Source organism: Marmota marmota, unplaced genomic scaffold (assembly GCF_001458135.2).
Source record: "Marmota marmota marmota unplaced genomic scaffold, marMar, whole genome shotgun sequence".
NCBI lineage: Eukaryota > Metazoa > Chordata > Mammalia > Rodentia > Sciuridae > Marmota > Marmota marmota.
Genome location: NW_026000142.1, coordinates 15,348,584 through 15,368,115, shown reverse-complemented (window position 1 = coordinate 15,368,115; position 19,532 = coordinate 15,348,584). Strand labels below are relative to the sequence as shown.

The following is a 19,532-nucleotide window of genomic DNA, read 5'->3' as shown; positions in this document are numbered from 1 at the left end:
CTACCTAATTATGGGCTCAGTGGTTTTTCACCCAGCCAACCTTGCTCTTTGTTGCTGGGATTCTTCCACACCCAATACGATTCCACATCTGACACAAAACAAAGTTAGGAAGAAGAATTAAAAGAGAAGTTCAAGGCAGGTAATAACTTAGACCTCCAGCCAGGTCCTGGCTAGTTACACTAACATGATGTTGGTCAAATATGCATAGAATGGAAGGCCACATCAGTAGCTAGAATATGAGGTGGGACTTAGATAATCTTGAAGGGGGGCATATGAAGGAGCTGGCATACAGTAGTCAATCCTTAATTGCTTTTTTTTATGATTGATATATTCAACCAGAGCACATAGAGGTAGCAATATATCTTTGGTCTTCCAATTGTAAAGGATAAATAGGTGTCATTCAGATGTGGAAAATATTTGAAAGGCATGAGGCTGAGAAGGACCTACAAGCCAAGAAGCAGTGGTGCAAAGTTAGAGCTGAAAGCAGGTGAGCTCAGCCCAGGGCATGAGAAGGGCTAGGTCACAGTGATATAAGGGACAGGGATTGGGTGATGAAGAACCTTGTGTATCTGCTCATACATCAGCTTTATACTGAAGTGTGTGCTTAGCTGCCAAATGAAAAGACAAGCCTGATCACAAATTTGAGGCATTATTAGGAAAGAAAGGCTTAGGAAATAGTAGTCATGGGATTCTAGTTTATTAATAATGAAACTCTTTTAGATAAACACACGTAGATCCTCCTGCTCAGAGAGTAAACAGTAGGCAGCTTCTCAGGTTCAGTGATTATTTGGAAAGAATACTCCCAAGAAGTTTCATTCTCAGGGTTCTTTTATATAAAGTCAAAGATGTTCCTACGTGTCTTTTGGCTGACTTCATTATGTCCTCCCAGACTGCCAGCAGGATCAGGTTGGGGTCTGGCTTGGGGTGGTATTTGTTTTATCATTCGAAGCCCTGCAGGATAGGTCTGGGCTGGGGGCTGTTCTTTTTATCTTCGGGCTTTACTTGATCTAATAAGGCTTGGAACTATTCTTCCAGTTTTGCCTCAGGTATACAAATGCATTCTTCTTTTCTTTCAGCCTTTTCCTTGACACAGTTCAATTGTGAGTTTCCTGTTCCTTGTTCACTGTTCAATCAACTTTTCCTCTTGTACTTTATTAGTAGAGACTTGCAATTTTTGCCCTCAGGTTGCATGGATATGAAAGCCTTTACAATATTTTGACCTGAAAAAGTACCTTACATAATAACAATCTTAGATTTGTGCTTAAAAGTCACGACGCTGGCATTGTAGAGAATGAGGTGAGGTGGGGTTGAAGTGAGGATTGGGTCCCTGAAGCAGGGAAATTAGGTAGGTGACGGTGGTGAATAATTCATGTGATTATGAGGGCTGGGATTCAGGTAGTGGCTTTGAGGATGGAGGGGAGCAAATGAATGTGAAAGATACTTAAAAAGTAAAATGAATAGGATTAGGTGATGAATTGGCTGTGGGGAGTGGGTGACAGGGAACCTACAAACACACCTGGCTTTGATGTGGACCCTGAATAGATGAAGAAGCCACTTATTGAAGGGGAGGGTTGGAGTCTCTTAGTTCCATTTTGGAAGTGCTTTGTTTAAAGTTCTTGTCAGGTACTCTGCATGCATAAACTCAGTAGGAAATGTGGAGCTCTGGAGACAAAACTCAGTGAGGCATGTAGATTTTGTGTGTGTGTGTGTGTGTGTGTGTGTGTGTGTGTGTGTTTTAGTCAGCTTTTTTGCTGTTAAGACTAAAAGATCTGACAAGAACAACTTTAGGGAAGGAAAAGTGCAGTTAGGCTCTGGCTCATGGTTTCAGATGTCTCAGTCCACAGAAGGCTGGCTCCATTTCTAGGGGCTTGAGGTCAGGCAGTACATCATGGCAGAAGAGTATGGCAGAGGGAAGTAGCTCATATTATGATCAGAAAGCAGTGAGAGGTCCACTTGCCAGATACAAAATATTACCCAAAAGCTATGCCTCCAATAACCCACCTCCTCCAGCCACACCCTACCTGGGCTTCAGATGCCACTCAGTTAATCCCCCTGGGGGATTAATTCACTCATTGAGTTAAGGCTCTCATAACCTAAACATTTCTCCTTTAAACCTTCTTGCATTGTCTCACACATGAGCTTTTGGGGGACACCTCGCATCCAAACTATAACAGTGTGCTAAATAGGGAAAGGGCTAATACAGTATCTTAAATAAAGGGGAGGTTTATTTTTCTCTCAAAGATCCTTCAGTTTGTCCATGCTGCTGGTCAGCTCTGCTGCCTGTTCATCCAGGGACCAGGATGGTGAGACAACTTTTCATTTTTAAATACCTGTCTTCCAGAGTTTGTTCTGATTTTCTTCATTTCCAGGCATGAGGCAAACTGAGGCAGTGAGTGGGAAGGAGCACATCCAATTGCCCAAAGGCCTATATTGATCACCCTTAATCACATCCCACTGGCAGGGACTCGTAGGGCTTTGCTTAACTTCAAGAGAGGCTGGGAAATGTGGTCTATGGGCTGGGATAAGGCTGTGTTCCCAAGGGATATTAATTACTGTGGAAGAAGTGAGCAGACTGGGTCGGGGTGGGGTGGGGCACAAACAGTACACAGTTCTCATCTGTGTATAAGAGACATGGGAGGAGAGGAGACCACATAAGGAGGTGGTATAATGTACTCATCCAAGGACAGAATTCTGAGAATGCCAACACTTAAGGGTAAAAGTGGAGATACCCAAAACAGAGACAGATGGAAAAGCAGGAAAGAAGTGAAAGAAAGAGAGGTTCTTAGGAATAAGTTTTCCTTAGTGAGGAAGCATGGTTTGACAAGGATCTGAAGTCAGACTCTTTGAGTTAAATCTTTGATTTTTTTCCTTCTTAACTAGCTATATGACCTCGGGGAAATTTTTGACCTCTCTATGCTTCAGTTTTTTTTTTTATCTGAAAAGTAGGGATGGCCAGATTACTTACCTCTTAGGATTTTTTTATTGTTGTTGTTTGGTTTTTGAGAGTTAAATAAATTAGCATTTTGAAAGCCTAGAACAGTGCCTGTTTACAGTGTGTACTACCATTTACAGTGGTGACTTGAAGTAAGTACAAGATTGAAAAAGTACATATATAGGAGAAAAAAAAAATCCTATTTTTATCTCACCTCTCCCAAAGTTCATGGCTGACACTTCCTATAACAGAGCACTTACAGCTAATGAAAGTTTTACTTAACGAGAAAGTCTTCAAAAATGAAGACCCAGAGACCCAGGGAAATCTGTATTTAGAGACGTGAAAGAAGTGGATAGTTTTGGAGAAACTTGATCAGACAAAAAGGGCTATGAACTCTTGGTAGTAAATTGGGACTTCTACTTGTTTCATATTCTTCCTTCTCAAATGAGGATCTGCAGGGGAGAAGGGAAGAGGTCAGAAAATGACCTTCGTAGGTTTTATGGCTTTCTTCAGGGGAAGGAGTTCTGGTTTCTATACGTGCCTTGGGGACAAATAGGGGAAGAGAAGAATGGTGGAAGGCAAGAGAGACCTTCTTGCCTCTGCAGCCTTCCTGTCTCCTTCAGCTCAGAAATACTCAGCATGCCATATTTTGGGAAGTTGCGTTCAAGCTCTGACTTACACATTGGACTTTTCAAATAGGATATTTATTTATATAGTTCTATGAGTAACTATTTTAAGTGCATTCCCTCATTAAGATACAAAGTAATTCTTTGAAGAAGCTACAGTAGTATCATATCCATTTTATAGATGAGAAAAGTGAGGCACAAAGAGGCTGAACAACTTAGCCTACTTGTAGAATAAGTCAGTGACTAAGTCTGGATCTTTCTGATTCCAAAGCCCAGGCTTAGAGGTACTAACATTTTCAGATGTTGAGTGATCAAGAGCAAGAGTGTTTGTAGAATTTTTCCCTTCTAAACTTCAGTACCCTTATCAGATACTATATAAAAGGTACTTACTTCATTGTAATATGGCAAAGGAACTGAGGTTCTGCATGAGAACTCTTTAGCACACCACTTGGCGCACAGTAAGCACCCATTTTCAATTGACAACGGTGGCTAATGACAACAATACCAGTGGCTCATGATTTATTGAAGTAAACAGAGAAATGACTGGTTTACAATTAGAGTTCAACCTAGCTAAATTGCCCCTAGTTTTGCCTGTCATGACACGAGAGTGTGCATTTTCAGGTTTTATAAGTTTGTGCTTCCCAAAGGTAGATTTCCAAGGTGTTTGGGACTCGGTGGTTTCCCTTTTCACTCTAACTTCTTGCAGATGGATACTTAGGGTGGACAGTTCATAGGAGGAGTCTCTGAATAAACTTGTGGGCTCAGCCAGGCAAGGGGAGCCTCTTGCTGCAGGAACCAGCTTCACTAGTGAGAATGGGACCTAACTGGGTTTTCTCACTCTAGTCTCTTTATAACCCCATCTTTTGGTAAAACTGAAAACTCTTCAGTAAATACAATCTTTTCAATTTAATAGTTCTGCTGACCTGATGGGACTATTGTGAGGATTAAATGAGATATAAGGGTCTGTCATATAGTAAAGACGAATAAGACTTTTTCTACTGCATTTCCTATGCATCAGTTAACTTTACTCTTTAGAGGAAAGTCCCATTTATGAATTTTATTGATTGCTGTTTATTTATTTATTTTTTCTTTAAGGAAGTATCTGTTTCCATTCAGAGCTTAAAGAATGTCAGTGCAGTATTCTTCTTTTTAATTTTTTTTGTTATGAGAGCTTTATGGTATCAATACAGACTTTTTGATCCAACTTTTAATGCCCATGAGCTCATGAGGTCATGAACTATTGTCATTCAGTTCTTCAAGTCTAGAAGAAATAAGGTTAAATATTGTATATTTGTATGTGATAATTAGCACAGTCATTTCAAACTTGAGAGCTACCAAAAATCAATTACAAAATTATCAATACTGACGTGTGTTGGCACCTAGATTTTATTTACACTTTATCTTCATAAACATTAAAAAGCTGCCTGACTTTTGATGTGGCCTGTGAATATTGAGTACTGAAAAGCTGTGGGTGTTCTTCCAATTTTAGAAACTCATTTTAGAGATAGATCAGAGAATAATTTCAAGTGTATAATTTCCTCAAGTGAAATGAGGCATCCTGACATGCCTTCAAATAGATTCCAGGAAATGTAGGGATTCATGCTTTTTCTCTGATAAAGGTAGTGTTATTATTTACAGTTAATACTTGACTAGAATTTTAATACTGCAGCCAGCAAAGTAGGTTAGCCAAGTCTTACTCATACCTCTGAATTATCTGAAGTTATTAACGTAGGACTAATATAGCTCTATTTAGGAATAAAACACATTCAGGCAAAATCAACCAGAATATTTTACTTTGAGAAAAGCAAATAAGTGCAATTCAGTTCTTTCTCAAGCTGAATAAAATAGCATTTGCAAAATAGAATGCAGTTTTGGTTTTCTAACATTTCTGTTCCCTTTTTGACTTACTCAACTGAAATTTGTGTTTTGCAACTAAATTCAACAGTATAGCATATTCTATAGAAACATTTATATTTTTTTCTCTAGACTAGTATTCCGCTTTTCAACAAAAGCATCCAAGTTTCCAGGGATAAAATGTAAATCACATACATAATTATTTGTCTCAAACTAAGCTGAAGGTTATGTTTAGACTGAATTACTTCAATAAGAATGATGCAGGATGAACAATAAAACCTGGAGCTATTTCTATGAAGAATTTAGATAATGACTAAAGAAGGAAGTATAGATGAATATCCTTTGAAAAGTACTTGTGTAAATGATTCCCTGATACTCAGCTCAGTACTTCTGTTGCAAGTTTTTGCAGTGCTCTCTGCGTCATCAAAAATTTCTAAATGGTGTGCATTTTAGAGACACTGTGCTACTATTTATATTTACAACTGAGTTGTAAGGGATTGAGTTCAGCACATAACAAAAGTATAATGACTTAATAATAAGGTCTAAACACAATTGGAAAATCAAAGTTCAGAGAAAGAGTAAGCAGACACGTATACTGTGAAGGCAAATGGGGTTGCAAAAGTTGACTTTCCTGTTTGTCTCAGCTTTCTGACAGCTCAGCTGAACAGGAGACACGCTTATCTGCATATTCTAATGTTAGAAGAGAAAATATTCTAATTTTCCAAAGGGAGCACAATTTTAACTTTTTTTTTCAACTGGGGCTTTATATCTGCTACTCTTAAATTATCTAGGAAAATATCTTCAATATTGGACCGTTTTTATTTTTTTTACAGTGTTGTTTTAGATAATCTGTACATAATACTTCTTTCTGAGAGGTTCTTAAATTCTCATGATGAATTTAAGGATGAAAATTGTGTCTTGTTTAAAGGATTATCCATGTGCTTTATTAACTAAATGAGAAAGTGATAAGGTTAACATGTTATTATAAAAATGAAGTCTAATAGTGTCTTAGTTTCTTTTTCATCTCTGTGACTAAAAGATCTGATAAGAACAATTAGAGGAGGAAAAGTTTATTTGGGGGCTCATAGTTTCAGAGGTGTCAGTCCATAGATGGCCAACTCCATTGCTCTAAGCCCAGGCATGGCAAAATTCATGGCAGAAGAATATGGTGGAAGGGGCTCAATGGTAGAGCATTTGCTTAGCATGTGTGAAGCATTGGGTTTAATTCTCAGCACCACATACAAATAAATAAAATAAAGGTCCATCAACAACTAAAGGAAAGTGGCTTAGTTCATGGAACTAGGAAGCAGAGAGAGAGGGAGTCAGCTTTCCTCACCATGAACAAAATATGTACCAAAGGCATACGTCCAGTGACCCATCTCTTCCAGCCATACCCTATCTGCCTACAATTACCACCCAATTAATCCCTACTTGTGAATTAATGCACTGATTTGGTTAAAGTTCTCATAATCCAATCATTTCATCTCTAAACTTTATTGCATTTCCTCACACATGAGATTTTGAGGGACACCTCATATCTAAACCATAATATTCTGCCCCTGGCCCCCAAAAGCTCATGTCTGTCTCACAATACAAAATACATTTAGTTCATTTCCAAGAATCCCCATAGTCTCAACAGTTTTAGCATTGTCCTAATGTCCAATTCCAAAGTCTCCTCTGAAACCCAAACAAACTCTTAGTGTGAGCTCCTATAAACATTAAAAGCAAGTTACATATATTCTCTGTATAAAGGTACATAGTAAACATTTCCATTCCAAACAAAATGGAGAAAACAGGTGCATAGAAAAAAAAATGAATGGGACCAAAGCAAAACTGGAATCCAGCTGAGCAAACAAATTATGTAGCTTCATGTCCAGAATCTGGGGTAGATGATTTCATGATGTTTTCTCCAAAGGCCTTATGTAACTCCACCCCTGTGGCTCTGCTGGTTTCAGCCCATATGACCTCTCTGTTGGTTTATCTCTGCTCAGTTCCCATAACTATCCTTTGCAGATGTTTCATGGTACAAGCTCATCTTAATCTTGGGGTCTCCACTGCGGTTTTGTTTTTCTTCTCACATCCCCATGCATCACCTTTTCAGAGACTTTTCACAGGCACTCTTACCCTGTTGCAACTTGTCCAGCTTCCTAAGCCTTCCTTTGGGATCTTGGTAGAAACCTCCATGACTTCCTAACTCCAGAATCCTGCATTCCTGCAGAAGAAACTCCATGTGGATGACACCAAGGTTGGCTGCCATCTAGAACATCAGCCAAGATTCCTGGAACCTTGGCTGTAGCAGCCTCCAGGGACCTATCTGGCTAAACATGGTTAAAGTTCCAGACCCTTTATGCAAGCCAGGTGCTCCCATGGTCTCTTCTCAAAGGGTGTGGTCTTGCCAATTCCTGAGATGCCCTCAAGCCATCTTTCTTATTGTCTCTGGGCAGTCTTTAGAATTTCTTTAGTATCTGTAATGTCCTTAGCAACCACACATTCCTTAGCAAGCCCCAGTTTTACTCACAGTTTTCTGATCAAACTGCAAGTTTTTCAAATCTTTCTGCTCCTAATTATCACAATTAACCTGGCTAAAAGCTGTCTCAATGCTATGCCACCTAGAAATTTCTTTCACCAGATTAAGAAATTCATCACCTTTAAATTCAGCCTCACAGAAAGTGTCAGAACTCAGGCAAAATGTGGGCAACTTCTTAGCCGGAATGAATGGCCTCTAGTCCAATTTCCAATACAGTCTTTCTCCTCTAAAATCTGAGCCCACTCCTTACTGTCCACAGTCCTATCTGCATTCTGGTCTTCTGAGCTCCCACCAGAATTGCCCATTAAACTCTGCTTACAACAATCTAAAACTTTTTCCAGCTTATATCTTGAAAATTTTCAAAATTACTTTCACAAATTCCAAAAGCTTCTAAACCACATTGTCAGGTTAGTCACAGCAGCAACCCCACTTCTTGGTACCAATTTCTGCTTTAGTCAGCTTTTTTTTGCTTCTGTGATCAAAAGATCTAATAAAAACAATTAAAAGAGCAAAAGTTTAAAAGTTTAATTGGGGGTTTATGGTTTCAGAGGTCTCAGTCTGTAGATATCTGACTCCATTGCTCAGGGCCCAAGGTGTTGCAAACATTATGGCAGAAGAGTATGGTGGAGGAGAGTGGTTCAGGTCATTTCACCAGGAAGGAGAGAGAAAGGAAGAGGAAGAGAGAGAGAGAGAGAGAGAGAGAGAGAGATGGCTCCCCTCACCATGGCTAAAATATACCTCAGAGGCTTGCCCCCAGTGACCCACTTCCCCCAGCCACACCCTACCTGCCTATAGTTACCACCCAGTTAATCCCTATCAGTAGATTAATGTGTTAGTTAGGTTAAGGTCCTCATAACCCAATAATTTTACCTCTAAACTTTCTTGCATTGTCTGACACATAAGCTTTTGGAGAACACTTCATACTTGAACCATAAGACCTTTGCTTTGAATAAGCCACATCTGCCCACATCCACATGGAGATACATCTCAGGCTCTAGTGATAAGGAAGAAAGCCAACTCCCAACTGTGTGGCTAAACAATACAATCCTCTTTTGACTCCTTTGGGAAACTGACAAAGCTTATTTTTTCATTGGATCTAAACTTTTTCACAATAGCCTTGATTGTTTTTTTTTTTTAAATATTGCTTATTTTTATGTTTATAAAGTTAAAAACTGATGTCATTGTCAAATAACTGACAAAATCAGCATAATCATAAAAAGATCATCAAGACAATGAAGTATATATATTTGGAAAACTTGAAGGAACCAGAAATATTTAACCTGGAGAAGAGATAGGTTATAGGGAAAGTGATAAATCTTCAGTTATGTCTCAATTTTATGAAAAGGGAGTGGGCTAAGAGTAGAACTAGAACCAGTATATCCAGGCTCCAAGAAGGAAATGACTCTTAAGAATTAAAGTTGTTCGGGAGATATAGCTCAGTTGGAAGAGTGCTTACCTCACATGCACAAGACCCTGGGATCAATCCCCAGCACCAAAAAAAAAAAAAAAAAAAAACAAAAACAACAACAACAACAACAACAAAACAACGAATTGTTCAAGTGTGAATGGACTGTCTAGTGAGACAAGGAGATCCTCCCATTATGAGTATAATTTCATTGGTTGCTTTTCCCCCACTATGTATGAGCCATGCTTTCTTCTTTCTTTTCAAGTCTTATGATTTTTTTTCCTTAGTAGAAAACTAGACATTTTAAATAATTTAATGCAACAATTTTGGATATGAGATTCTCTCCACTCCCTCCAACATTTATTGTTATTATTTGTTGATTAAGGACATTTCTAAACTAATTCTGTAAAGCCTGTATTCTTTGTCATGTGTGGTCACTGAAGTCATTGCTCAGATAGCTGAGTGGTCAATAAATGAGTGAACAGATTTCTTTAGATATGTGAAACCAATAATTCTCACAGGCTTTGCCAAAATCGCACAGAACCTCAAGGCTACCCAGAGGTGAGATCTTAGGCTCTTTTTGGTTCTTTCCAGAGCATATGTGTAGCTCTGGGCATGTATATAACTTTCTAGATCCCCATGTCCGAACCTTGCCAAGCCCACTATGGACTTACCAATGCCTACCTTTTTCTTTTAAGCTTTTTGGTCAGCTTCACAGTGTGCAACTTTTATGAAATGCTTTACAGCCTCAGTGATCAGCAGCAGCCTCTGATTGTCTTTGGTAAACCTTCTCAGGAGAAAAGGTTATTCCCCCAGTTGAGCTCAGGTCAAATAAAGACAGCCTTATAAGTGAGGTCTTCTAGGGGATCACCGGACCTAATAAATAATGACAGTTCTCGTTGAGAATGAGGCTTTTTACAGAAGCTCCAACCTCATTTTGCCCCTCTGGTAGGCATGAGTCTGCCAGTTTTCACCATGATTTTCAGTACTCCCAATGAGCTGAGGAGGAAGACTAGGAAGAGGGCAAATAAAAATGTCACAAAGCTTATAATTCTTACTGAAATTTAGATGCTTTACTTGCATAAATGCTGCTCAGATTGCTGTAAGCCTTTGGCCCCATTTCCAGAGTTCTGAAAAAGTTGATTCTCCATTTTTGGCTACTGCTTTCACTGCTTATATGGAAGAGAGACTATTCAGAAGTCCTAACTGTGTGCATTTAGCTGATGTCAATCCAGAAGTGCTTTTAGCTGTGCTTAAAAAAAAAAAAAATGGAAATTGGACAGGGCAAAGGGGAGGGAAGGGAAGGGAGGAGGGATGGAATGGGAAAGAGGGTGGAATGAGATGGACATCATTACCCTAAGTACATGTATGAAGACACTAATGGTGTGTCTCTACTTTGTGTACAACCAGAGAAATGAAAAATTGTGCTCTATATGTGTACTATGAATTGAATTGCATTCATTCTGCTTTTATGTATAACAAATTAGAACAATAAATAAATTTTTAAAAATGGAAAGTTGTTAACTAATACATCTAATTCCCAAACCATCCTTTGAAATATGATCTACTATGACTTTTTAAAAAATAAATATGATTACTCTAAAAATATTGAAATGAAATTTCCACAATGTGAAAATAGGAAGCACAATAGACTGTACTTAGTTACTAATTTCTACTTTGTTTTACTCGTAGCTTTAAAAATCACCTCTTCTGTGTAATTTCTTGGCTTAAAATGAATTAGTTCAAAGGGATAGGAGAACTTTACCAATAAAGAAAAGAAAGAGAGAGAGAGAGAAATTTATGGATAAAATTTAAGCCCAGAGATTATTAACAAGGTAAAAATTAAATGATAATTGACTGATAGAATTTCATAGGTTTGAATCATCAGCATATGTATTTCTTGAATGATTTGCTTTTTTAAACATATTAATTATTAATTATGATCATCAGGTTTAACAATAGATTTCTTGAACTATTTTTATATAACTTAAATTTTATATCCTTGAGTGGCTTCTTTTTAATTCTGATATTCCTTGTAATTATCATAACCCAAAATATTGATCTTCCATACTAATTTTCTGACCATCAATCTTTATATTAAATACTGAGAACACAGGTAGGGGTCAGCCACATGATCCAAGCCATTTTTTATTAATTCCTTGAAAATCAGGTGTGAGACTATAGTACCACATTGCTTGTCAATAATGTTATATGAAGTATTCATATCTCAATTTTCCATTTTGAGATCAAACCTTTTTTTTTCTAAATATTTAATTCATTTAATTATTTCATAATTATCTGCTCATAGAAGACTTTTGACAATCTGTCAGGTATGTTGGATATAATTCTAATTTACACATAAGCAAGCAGAAGTTAAAACTTGTTCAGAGCCAACAGCCTAGGCCTTTTGTCTCCTGTGAACCTTTTTTAATTTAACTATTTTGGGGGCGTATGTTTCCAGATTTTGTTAGATATTTCTCTGTTTAATCAGGATGCTAGTGATCTAATGTCTCAGTGGAAGATAATCATTTTGCATGAATGACTTTACTGTTCCAAAAAACAGTGACAGCCACTGGGAATGTGACATCAGTATTTACTGGTGACACATGCTCTGCTTTTGGTGTTTTTGTAGCATCTTACAAATTGTTGTGCCTCATACTTTCCCATAAATATCTGTTGGTCACAGATTTTTCACCTGTTTTTAATTTGAGTATTCTAATCTGTGACCTGACACACCAAGTAATATCTGGTACCCCACTGGCCTCTTGCCATGCACAAGACATCATTCTAAGTATTTGTTCATTTAATCCTCCCAATATCCCAAACAGGTAGGTGCCCTTACCATCCGGGTTTTCTGATGAGAAAACAGAAGCACAGAGGGATTAACTAACTTGCCCAAAGTCACAAGGCTTATAAGTAACAGAATAGGGATTTCAATTCAGACCATTGTCTCTGCAGTTCACATCTTAACTGTTATACTCTATTGTTTCACGTTAAAATGCTTGTTAAATTATACATAAACATAAAAGTGAACGGGCTCTGATAGAATACCCAAGTGGAACTGTTTGAAAAGTACTTAAAATTTGTTAAATTGTTTTGTGACATATATTTTGATTTCACTCAGAATATATGTATGTCTATGTGAATATATTTCTTGTATGTATAATAGTCAGAAGTGACATTATAATATCCACTTAGGTACTATAAAATCATAAATATTTTAATTTCACTTTTGGTAAAATAGATAAACATTTGCTTATCATTTGCTGTTAATTTTTATTGCAGGTCATACCAGAGAAATGGAGTTATTTAGAAGTGTCCATAACTAATTTTACTTGATTTTTTAATTTCTCTAGAGTAATTCCTTATTGGGGAAGGTAGCAATAAGTATCTTTGAAATGGAAGAATTATATTTATTCCTTTCTCACCACCAAAATAATGTAGAAATTAACAACTGACTAAATAGTCTTGCTTTAGTTGGCTTAGTGAGTTCTTTTGGAACAAAATAATTTAAATAATTATGAATTTCTTCTCATTCAAATAACTACTGCTATTGGATAAGCACTGAGTCATTCTTACTACACCGAATAAATAAGAACTTTCAAAGTCAAGTTCTTGCTAGGAGATAATTTTTTAAGACTGCTCACTTTCTGCATTTCTAGTGACAAAGACTGTGGATGCCATTGATCTGAACTGTCTGGGATGTATACAAAGAAAACAGCCTAGAAAATAGATATATTTTCTCCCATCCTAGAAAATGGCAGGTTTGTATACTGTCTAGTACAGTAAAGGTAATCCTCTCTAAGGTAAAAGGCAGATATGCTTATTGCCCATTACCAAAGATGAGGGTTCCCTTATCTTAGATTTAGATTCTTCTTCCATAACACAGCCTTCTGTGTGTGCAGACATCATCTGACCTTCTACATGTTGTCCTTGGAACTTGAGGAACTGACATTTTCTGGGGCGTTTGCCATTGCTAACAGTAATACAATCCAATGTCTCTGTCTTCTGCCAGCAGCCATTGAATGGCAGCCTAATTTGTTAGCTTCCAAGTATCGTAAAATCTCAGAATTTTCAAGGTTCTTAAAATTTGTTATAAAGAGCTTTCTCAGCTTTTCACTTTAATTTACAATTAATTTCCCTTTAAGAGAGTGAATTATTTCTTTACTGTGGATACTAGACGCAAGGCGTTGCTGCTTGGTCACTTGAGACACTGGTTACTAGAGATAAGGCGAGTATGCTTTGATCCCTCAAGAGGGACACAACAGTTGCGAGTGACAGTTTACCTCCTTTGTTCCCCCTCACCTATTTTTCTTTTGTCATGATTTTTCCTTCTCCTACACTTTTCCTCCTCTCCTCTCCCTTCAGAATTGGTTTTGATATCAGCCATGGGAACTCTTAGGCTTTTATATTTAAAATGCAAACAAAAACCTTTCTCATTCTTTCTTAAGTGTTTCTGACTTGTACAGGAGCTAAAGATGTGTTTCGGATCCTTGCCTGGTAGAACTAGAAGTTGGTTCATGATAATAATTTCATGTGTATTTCTGCCGTAGGCCAGGAAAGAGGATGAGGTGGGATGTGTAGGGTGATTTCTATCTGTCATCACATTCCAGCAGCCAATTGTGGAAATGCTTCTGATCACTGGGGAAAAGTCTGCTCAAATTAGCTATAATTCAACAATGAACACAATAAAAACAACAACAATAATAATATTGTTTTAGAAAAATTTAGATCAGTCTGAATCCAGGGTCAACAATCTATTGCCTATGAGCAGCCAAATCTGGCCCAGTGCCTTCTGGTGCACATGAGGTTTTTTGGGAACATACTCACTTTCATTTATTTACACATGGCTGAATTCATATTACAGTGGATGAAACAAGTAGTTGCAATAGAGGTCGTACAGCCTGGAAAAAAAAAACCCTGAAATATTTACTATTGAGTCCTTTGCAAAAAAAAAAAAAAATTAAATTAAAAAAAAATGATTGCCAATCTCTGTACTAGACGTAAGACATCATACCAGTGAGTCTTAATTTCTGGTTGTGTAGACAATGAAAGAAGGGACAGGCTCATCAGAATCAGCTAAGCAGGCTTTTTAAAAGGTGCATTCCTCCTTCTCTCCTCCATCTTCTCAGAAGCCTTTCCTGTTGAGACTTATTGTTTTAACTTTATGATTCTAGTTAACTGACACATTCTTTGTTTTCATTACTTTTGACCCTCTGTAACATATCTACAGTAATATTGATCATGTTATTTCTTTTACAGGGTTGTGGGAAGAAAATGTATTCTTTTCTGAGAGGAACCAAACAACTGCAAGTACTAAGATTTCTAGGGATCTCTATTGGAGTGACACAAATCCTGGCTATGATTCTCACCATTACTCTGCTCTGGGCTCTGTATTATGACAGAAGGGAGCCAGGGACAGACCAAATGATGTCCCTAAGGAATGACAACTCTCAGCACCTGTCATGTCACTCAGTAGAACTGTTGAAACCAAGTCTTTCAAGGATTTTTGAACACACATCCATGGCAAACAGCTTTAATACACACTTTGAGATGGAAGAATTATAAAAAATGTCAAAGAAGGAATCAAGCTTGTTTTATGGGACTTGTGAATTTTTGATTATAGTTTTCTGTTTCAGAAATTTGCAGATGTAAAAAATGTCTAAGTATATGATTTTCTACTCTTTAAAACTGAGAGAAAAAGTTTCTTATGTCACCACCTGGACAATAACTGATGCCCTTTATGATGCTAAGGACAGATCTAGTAGCAACTTTATAGCTCTTACAAGATTTTTACTGATACAGTTATGTTCTGAGGTAGTATGGTTTGGTTGGCATTTCTGCATCCATGTAAATGAGACACATATATTCAGATTAGAGCTACATAAAGGTTGATTTTCTTCCACTGGCTAGTATATAATGTATCAATTAACTGCTAACATAGGAAGTTAAACAGTACTAATGACTTGTATTACTTGGTAATGTATTCTTTTGAGGGTGACTAGATTATACATATGAACATTTCAAATTGGTGTCAACCTAATTGTGATTTTTTGCTGGTTATTGAAATGTTCTTAACATCTATAAGAGCAAACACATTGTCTTTAACTGATCAGGGAAATATGTGTATATAAGTCTGTTCTAAGTTTGTATAATTCAGTAGATTTCAGTTCTTATAATGTTAAGATTAACAATTATGAAAAGGATAAATTTGTCTTGTATAGCACCATTATTTTTTAGTCTTTCCTGTTCATAGAGCTTTTAAGTTCTGTCTTGAGTCTACATTATAACTGTTAATTTAAGTACTTAACCACTAATTTTGAAAATTACCAGTGTGATACATAGGAATCATTTTAATTCTGAATACAATCTGGTCTCTAGGAAGTATTAACAAGGAAATTCACGCATAATTTAGTTGATTTAGTAAAGACTTGGATGCCATTTTCTTTGAAGCAAAGATTCTTTTTGACAATGAACATGCTTTAAAAGAGCTTATATTTGCCTTTTCCAAAAAGAAGTAACAGTCTTCAAGTCAATATAATTTTACAGAAAGTAGTTTTCTTTGTCCCCAGAAAAATGCCTGTAAAAAACATTAAAATAAGTGACAATTTAACAAGAGATTATCTTTGCTTTATTTCACTGATTAATATACTGTGGTGAATTACACAGATTATTAATTTTTTACAAAGGTAAAATATATTTATTTGAAATGGGAAAAGTGCATTTTACTGTATTTTGTGTATTATGTTATGTTTATTTCAGATTATGGAAAGAAAATTAAAACAACCGTCAATAAATATTTTCTAGAGAGTAATGATTTGGGCCTATTTTTTGTACATATGAGCACCTTTGCTACTTGAAGAGGTTTACAAGGGGTGAAAGGAATGAGAAGCAATGATTGAATAAGTTATTAATAATTTCCAAACTCCATAACTAATATATACAAGTATGTATTTTCCCTGAGAAGACAAAAAAGATGTGCTTTTTAAAGATTTCTTTGTAGAAGTATGATAAATAATAGAGTTTGATAGAATATAAAACTATGCCTATTTATGTTAATATAGCTCTTTAATGATTTAATATCCCAGGTTTTATAACTATTTTAATTTTTAAAGGAAGATTGGTCTAGCCAAAGTATGGTGGTACACTCCTGTAGTCTTTGCCATTTAGGAGGTTGAGGCAGGAGCATCACTTTACCTCAGGAGTTTGATGACACTAGTGTGACATAGCAAGATGCCTATCACTTTAGAAAGAAAAAAATGTCTAAGGAATACAATATTTGAAATTAACTGCCTTATTTAAAATCATCCATAGATTTCAAAGAAAACTGAATTACTTGCTCAATCAGAACCAAAAGAATCCCTTTCCCTAATTTCCTCAACACCCCAGCTCCCATAGTTTCGCTAATAATACCCAAGTAACTGAGGCAGCTATGAATTTTGCTTGAATTATTTGGATAATGGTAAAAAGTCCTTAAGTTGCAAAATAAAAGTTGATTTCTACATTTTGAGACTAGATATTTTGATATATTACTATATTGAACACACTCGAGAAGAGTCAATATAAATTTAGACAATCATGTATAATACATTTGCTTAATGGAAACAGGTGACATTTATAGCATGGGTTCACAAAGAACTCTTATGGTAGCAGTGCACCTGGAATAATAAAATTTCAAAGAACTTTAAAAAGTGTGCTTAGTGCTGCAGAGCTGAGGGAGTTTGCTGTCTGTGTTTTTCTGGGATTTTTTTTTTTTTTTAAAGCTTTCTTTGGTAAAAATTGCCACCTTCAGAGTAAAACTTTAGGAAGATTATTTTTTTAAATATTTTTTTAGTTGTTGATAGACTTTTATTTTATTTATTTATATGTAGTGCTGAGAATCGAACCCAGTGCCTCACACATGCCAGGCAAGTGCGCTACTGCTGAGCCCCAGCCCCAGCCCAGGAAGATTATTCTTAGACTGGTTAACAGGCAATTCAAAGTGCCCTGGACACCTGAGATGGCAATTAGAAATGATGTCTGTTCTTAAACCCTGTCAAATCTGGGTTAGAGACACTTGTGATAACCACAGGAAACCTAATAAAGGAATATGCAGTGGGTAAGGCCGTGCTTAGGAAGGCGATGCAGAGGAAGGTGGAATTAAGGCAGCTACACCAAGGAAATGATCTTCAAGTTGGGTCAGGAAGGAGGAGAGAAGCTCAGCCACCTCATGGAGAACATTCCATGAGCTCTGGTTTAAGAAGTGAACATTATTTTGATTCAGTGTGGTTAGACAGAACATATAAGAATTGAAAAAAAAATCATGGTAAAGGAAATGGGTGAAAATTGGATTGGGAGTTTCATTTTTCTGTAGGTTCCATGGAGAGCCCCTGAAGTTTTTCCAGAAAAAGAAGTAATGCCTGTTTCAGAAATTTCACTGGATTAGCCAAATGGGAAATGATGCAGGGAGATAGGTGCACCCATTGCACAACCCCTGGGGGGCAGGCCATCTCTTACCCAGTCTAGGTAAATGGAGCTCTCTGGAGCTATAAGATGCCACACAGCCTGGAGGTAGACTAGATGGACTACTTCTTCTGTGCTTCTGGAGAGAGGCAAAGATCCTCACCAGAACAATAGAAGTCAAAAATCAGAGTGCGTAAAACAGATAACTACAGAGTGAATCCACAAAAATTGGCAGCAGATTGACCTTGGGGAGTGTGGGACAAAAAGTAAAAGAAGTGAAATTTCTACATTTTGAATCAGGTAAATTGGCAACGGCATTAACCCAGATAGAAGGCTGGAGGAGAATGAATGTGTGGGAGGGTAATTAATTTGGTTTGGGACAGACTGAGTTGGAGATGCCTGTAGGACATACAGATGGAGATGTCTATAGGCAGCTGTAAATTCCAGTCTGCAGCTCAGGAGAATTCACTGAGGAGCCTGAGAATTTTTATGCATTGCTTTTCCATCTCAGGAAGCCTGACAGAAAATGGGCCATGAACCAAATCTCATATGAAGAGAATCTTAAGCAGGATGCTACAAGAGCTTCTTTTGTCTGAACTCCCACTCCTACAGATGAGTCAAAGGAGGTAAATAAATAAGAAATGAAAACGTACTGAATCCTTTCATGGCAAAAGGAGCTGCCCTCTTTTAAGAAATACTGCCAAATACTATGTTGCTTTGCCTAACTGTCCCCCCTTGTTATCATCATCCTGCGATTTAAAAGTGAATTCATCTTTCCTCAGAACTGAATTCTAATAAAAATGTGAGGGAAATACCCTCACATCCAAGCACACCTTAGAAATAAGTATGGGAGAATCTTTGATCATTTTGAAAGCTCATTAGATTTCTATTTTAACGTGTTAATTGCAATCCATCTTTCTCTGAGTAACAGACACACCATGAAAGACACTTTGCATGTATTGCCTCTGCTCTTCAGAATGTTTTTGCAATTTGTAAGCATTATCAGTCCCATTTTATTAATGGACTCAGAGATACTATTTATCTAACAAGTAGGAGCCACAGCTCTTCTTCCTCCCTCTCCTCTTTGTGACTTCATCAGCCTGTGGTGTCTTCATCAGCCTGTGGTGAGGCTCAGCTGACTCTCTACATAGAAAAATAGATTTCTTACATAAGAATCAATATCTCCGGGTCTAATGATTCTCCAAATTCTACTACTTCTTCCTTCAAATTAACACTTTAGTCTTTCTAATTTCATTCTTCCTATTGTAAACCCAGAAATTATCTAAAGATTTGAAGCCATACATTGCTCTTTCCCTATCTATGACCTCCTACTGATATATCTGTGTACACATGCAGAGCCAAATTAATTACTTGAATCAGCTTTACTGATGTTTGATATATGCACATACATACATATATAATATCAATTTTTTTGTTTTGTTTTTTTTTTAACTTTCTGGAATCTTCTTTATTATTTCCTTTATTTTTTTGTTTTTTTTTTTAATTTTTTATTGTGGGTTGTTCAAAACATTACAAATTTCTTGACATATCATATTCCACACTTTGATTCAAGTGGGTTATGAACTCCCACCTTCACCCCATACACAGATTGCAGAATCACATCAGTTACACATCCATTGATTTACAAATTGCCATACTAGTGTCTGTTGTGCTCCACTGCCTTTCCCATCCTCCACCATCCCCCCTCCCCACCTCTCCCCTCCCCTCCCCTCCTCTCTCTCTACC

The 19,532-nt window shown here is 37.0% G+C and overlaps 1 protein-coding gene across 1 annotated transcript in view; it reads left to right on the top strand.

The window, feature by feature from the left end:
- Tspan12 (tetraspanin 12) overlaps positions 1-16,047 on the top strand; it is a 72,657-nt gene extending 56,610 nt beyond the window's left edge. Inside the window, exon 7 of the mRNA XM_015488275.2 lies at positions 14,607-16,047. Within this exon, the coding sequence (XP_015343761.1) occupies positions 14,607-14,912 (306 nt within the window). The 3' untranslated portion in view covers positions 14,913-16,047. The remainder of the gene's footprint in view (positions 1-14,606) is intronic.
- Positions 16,048-19,532: the final 3,485 nt, after the last annotated feature.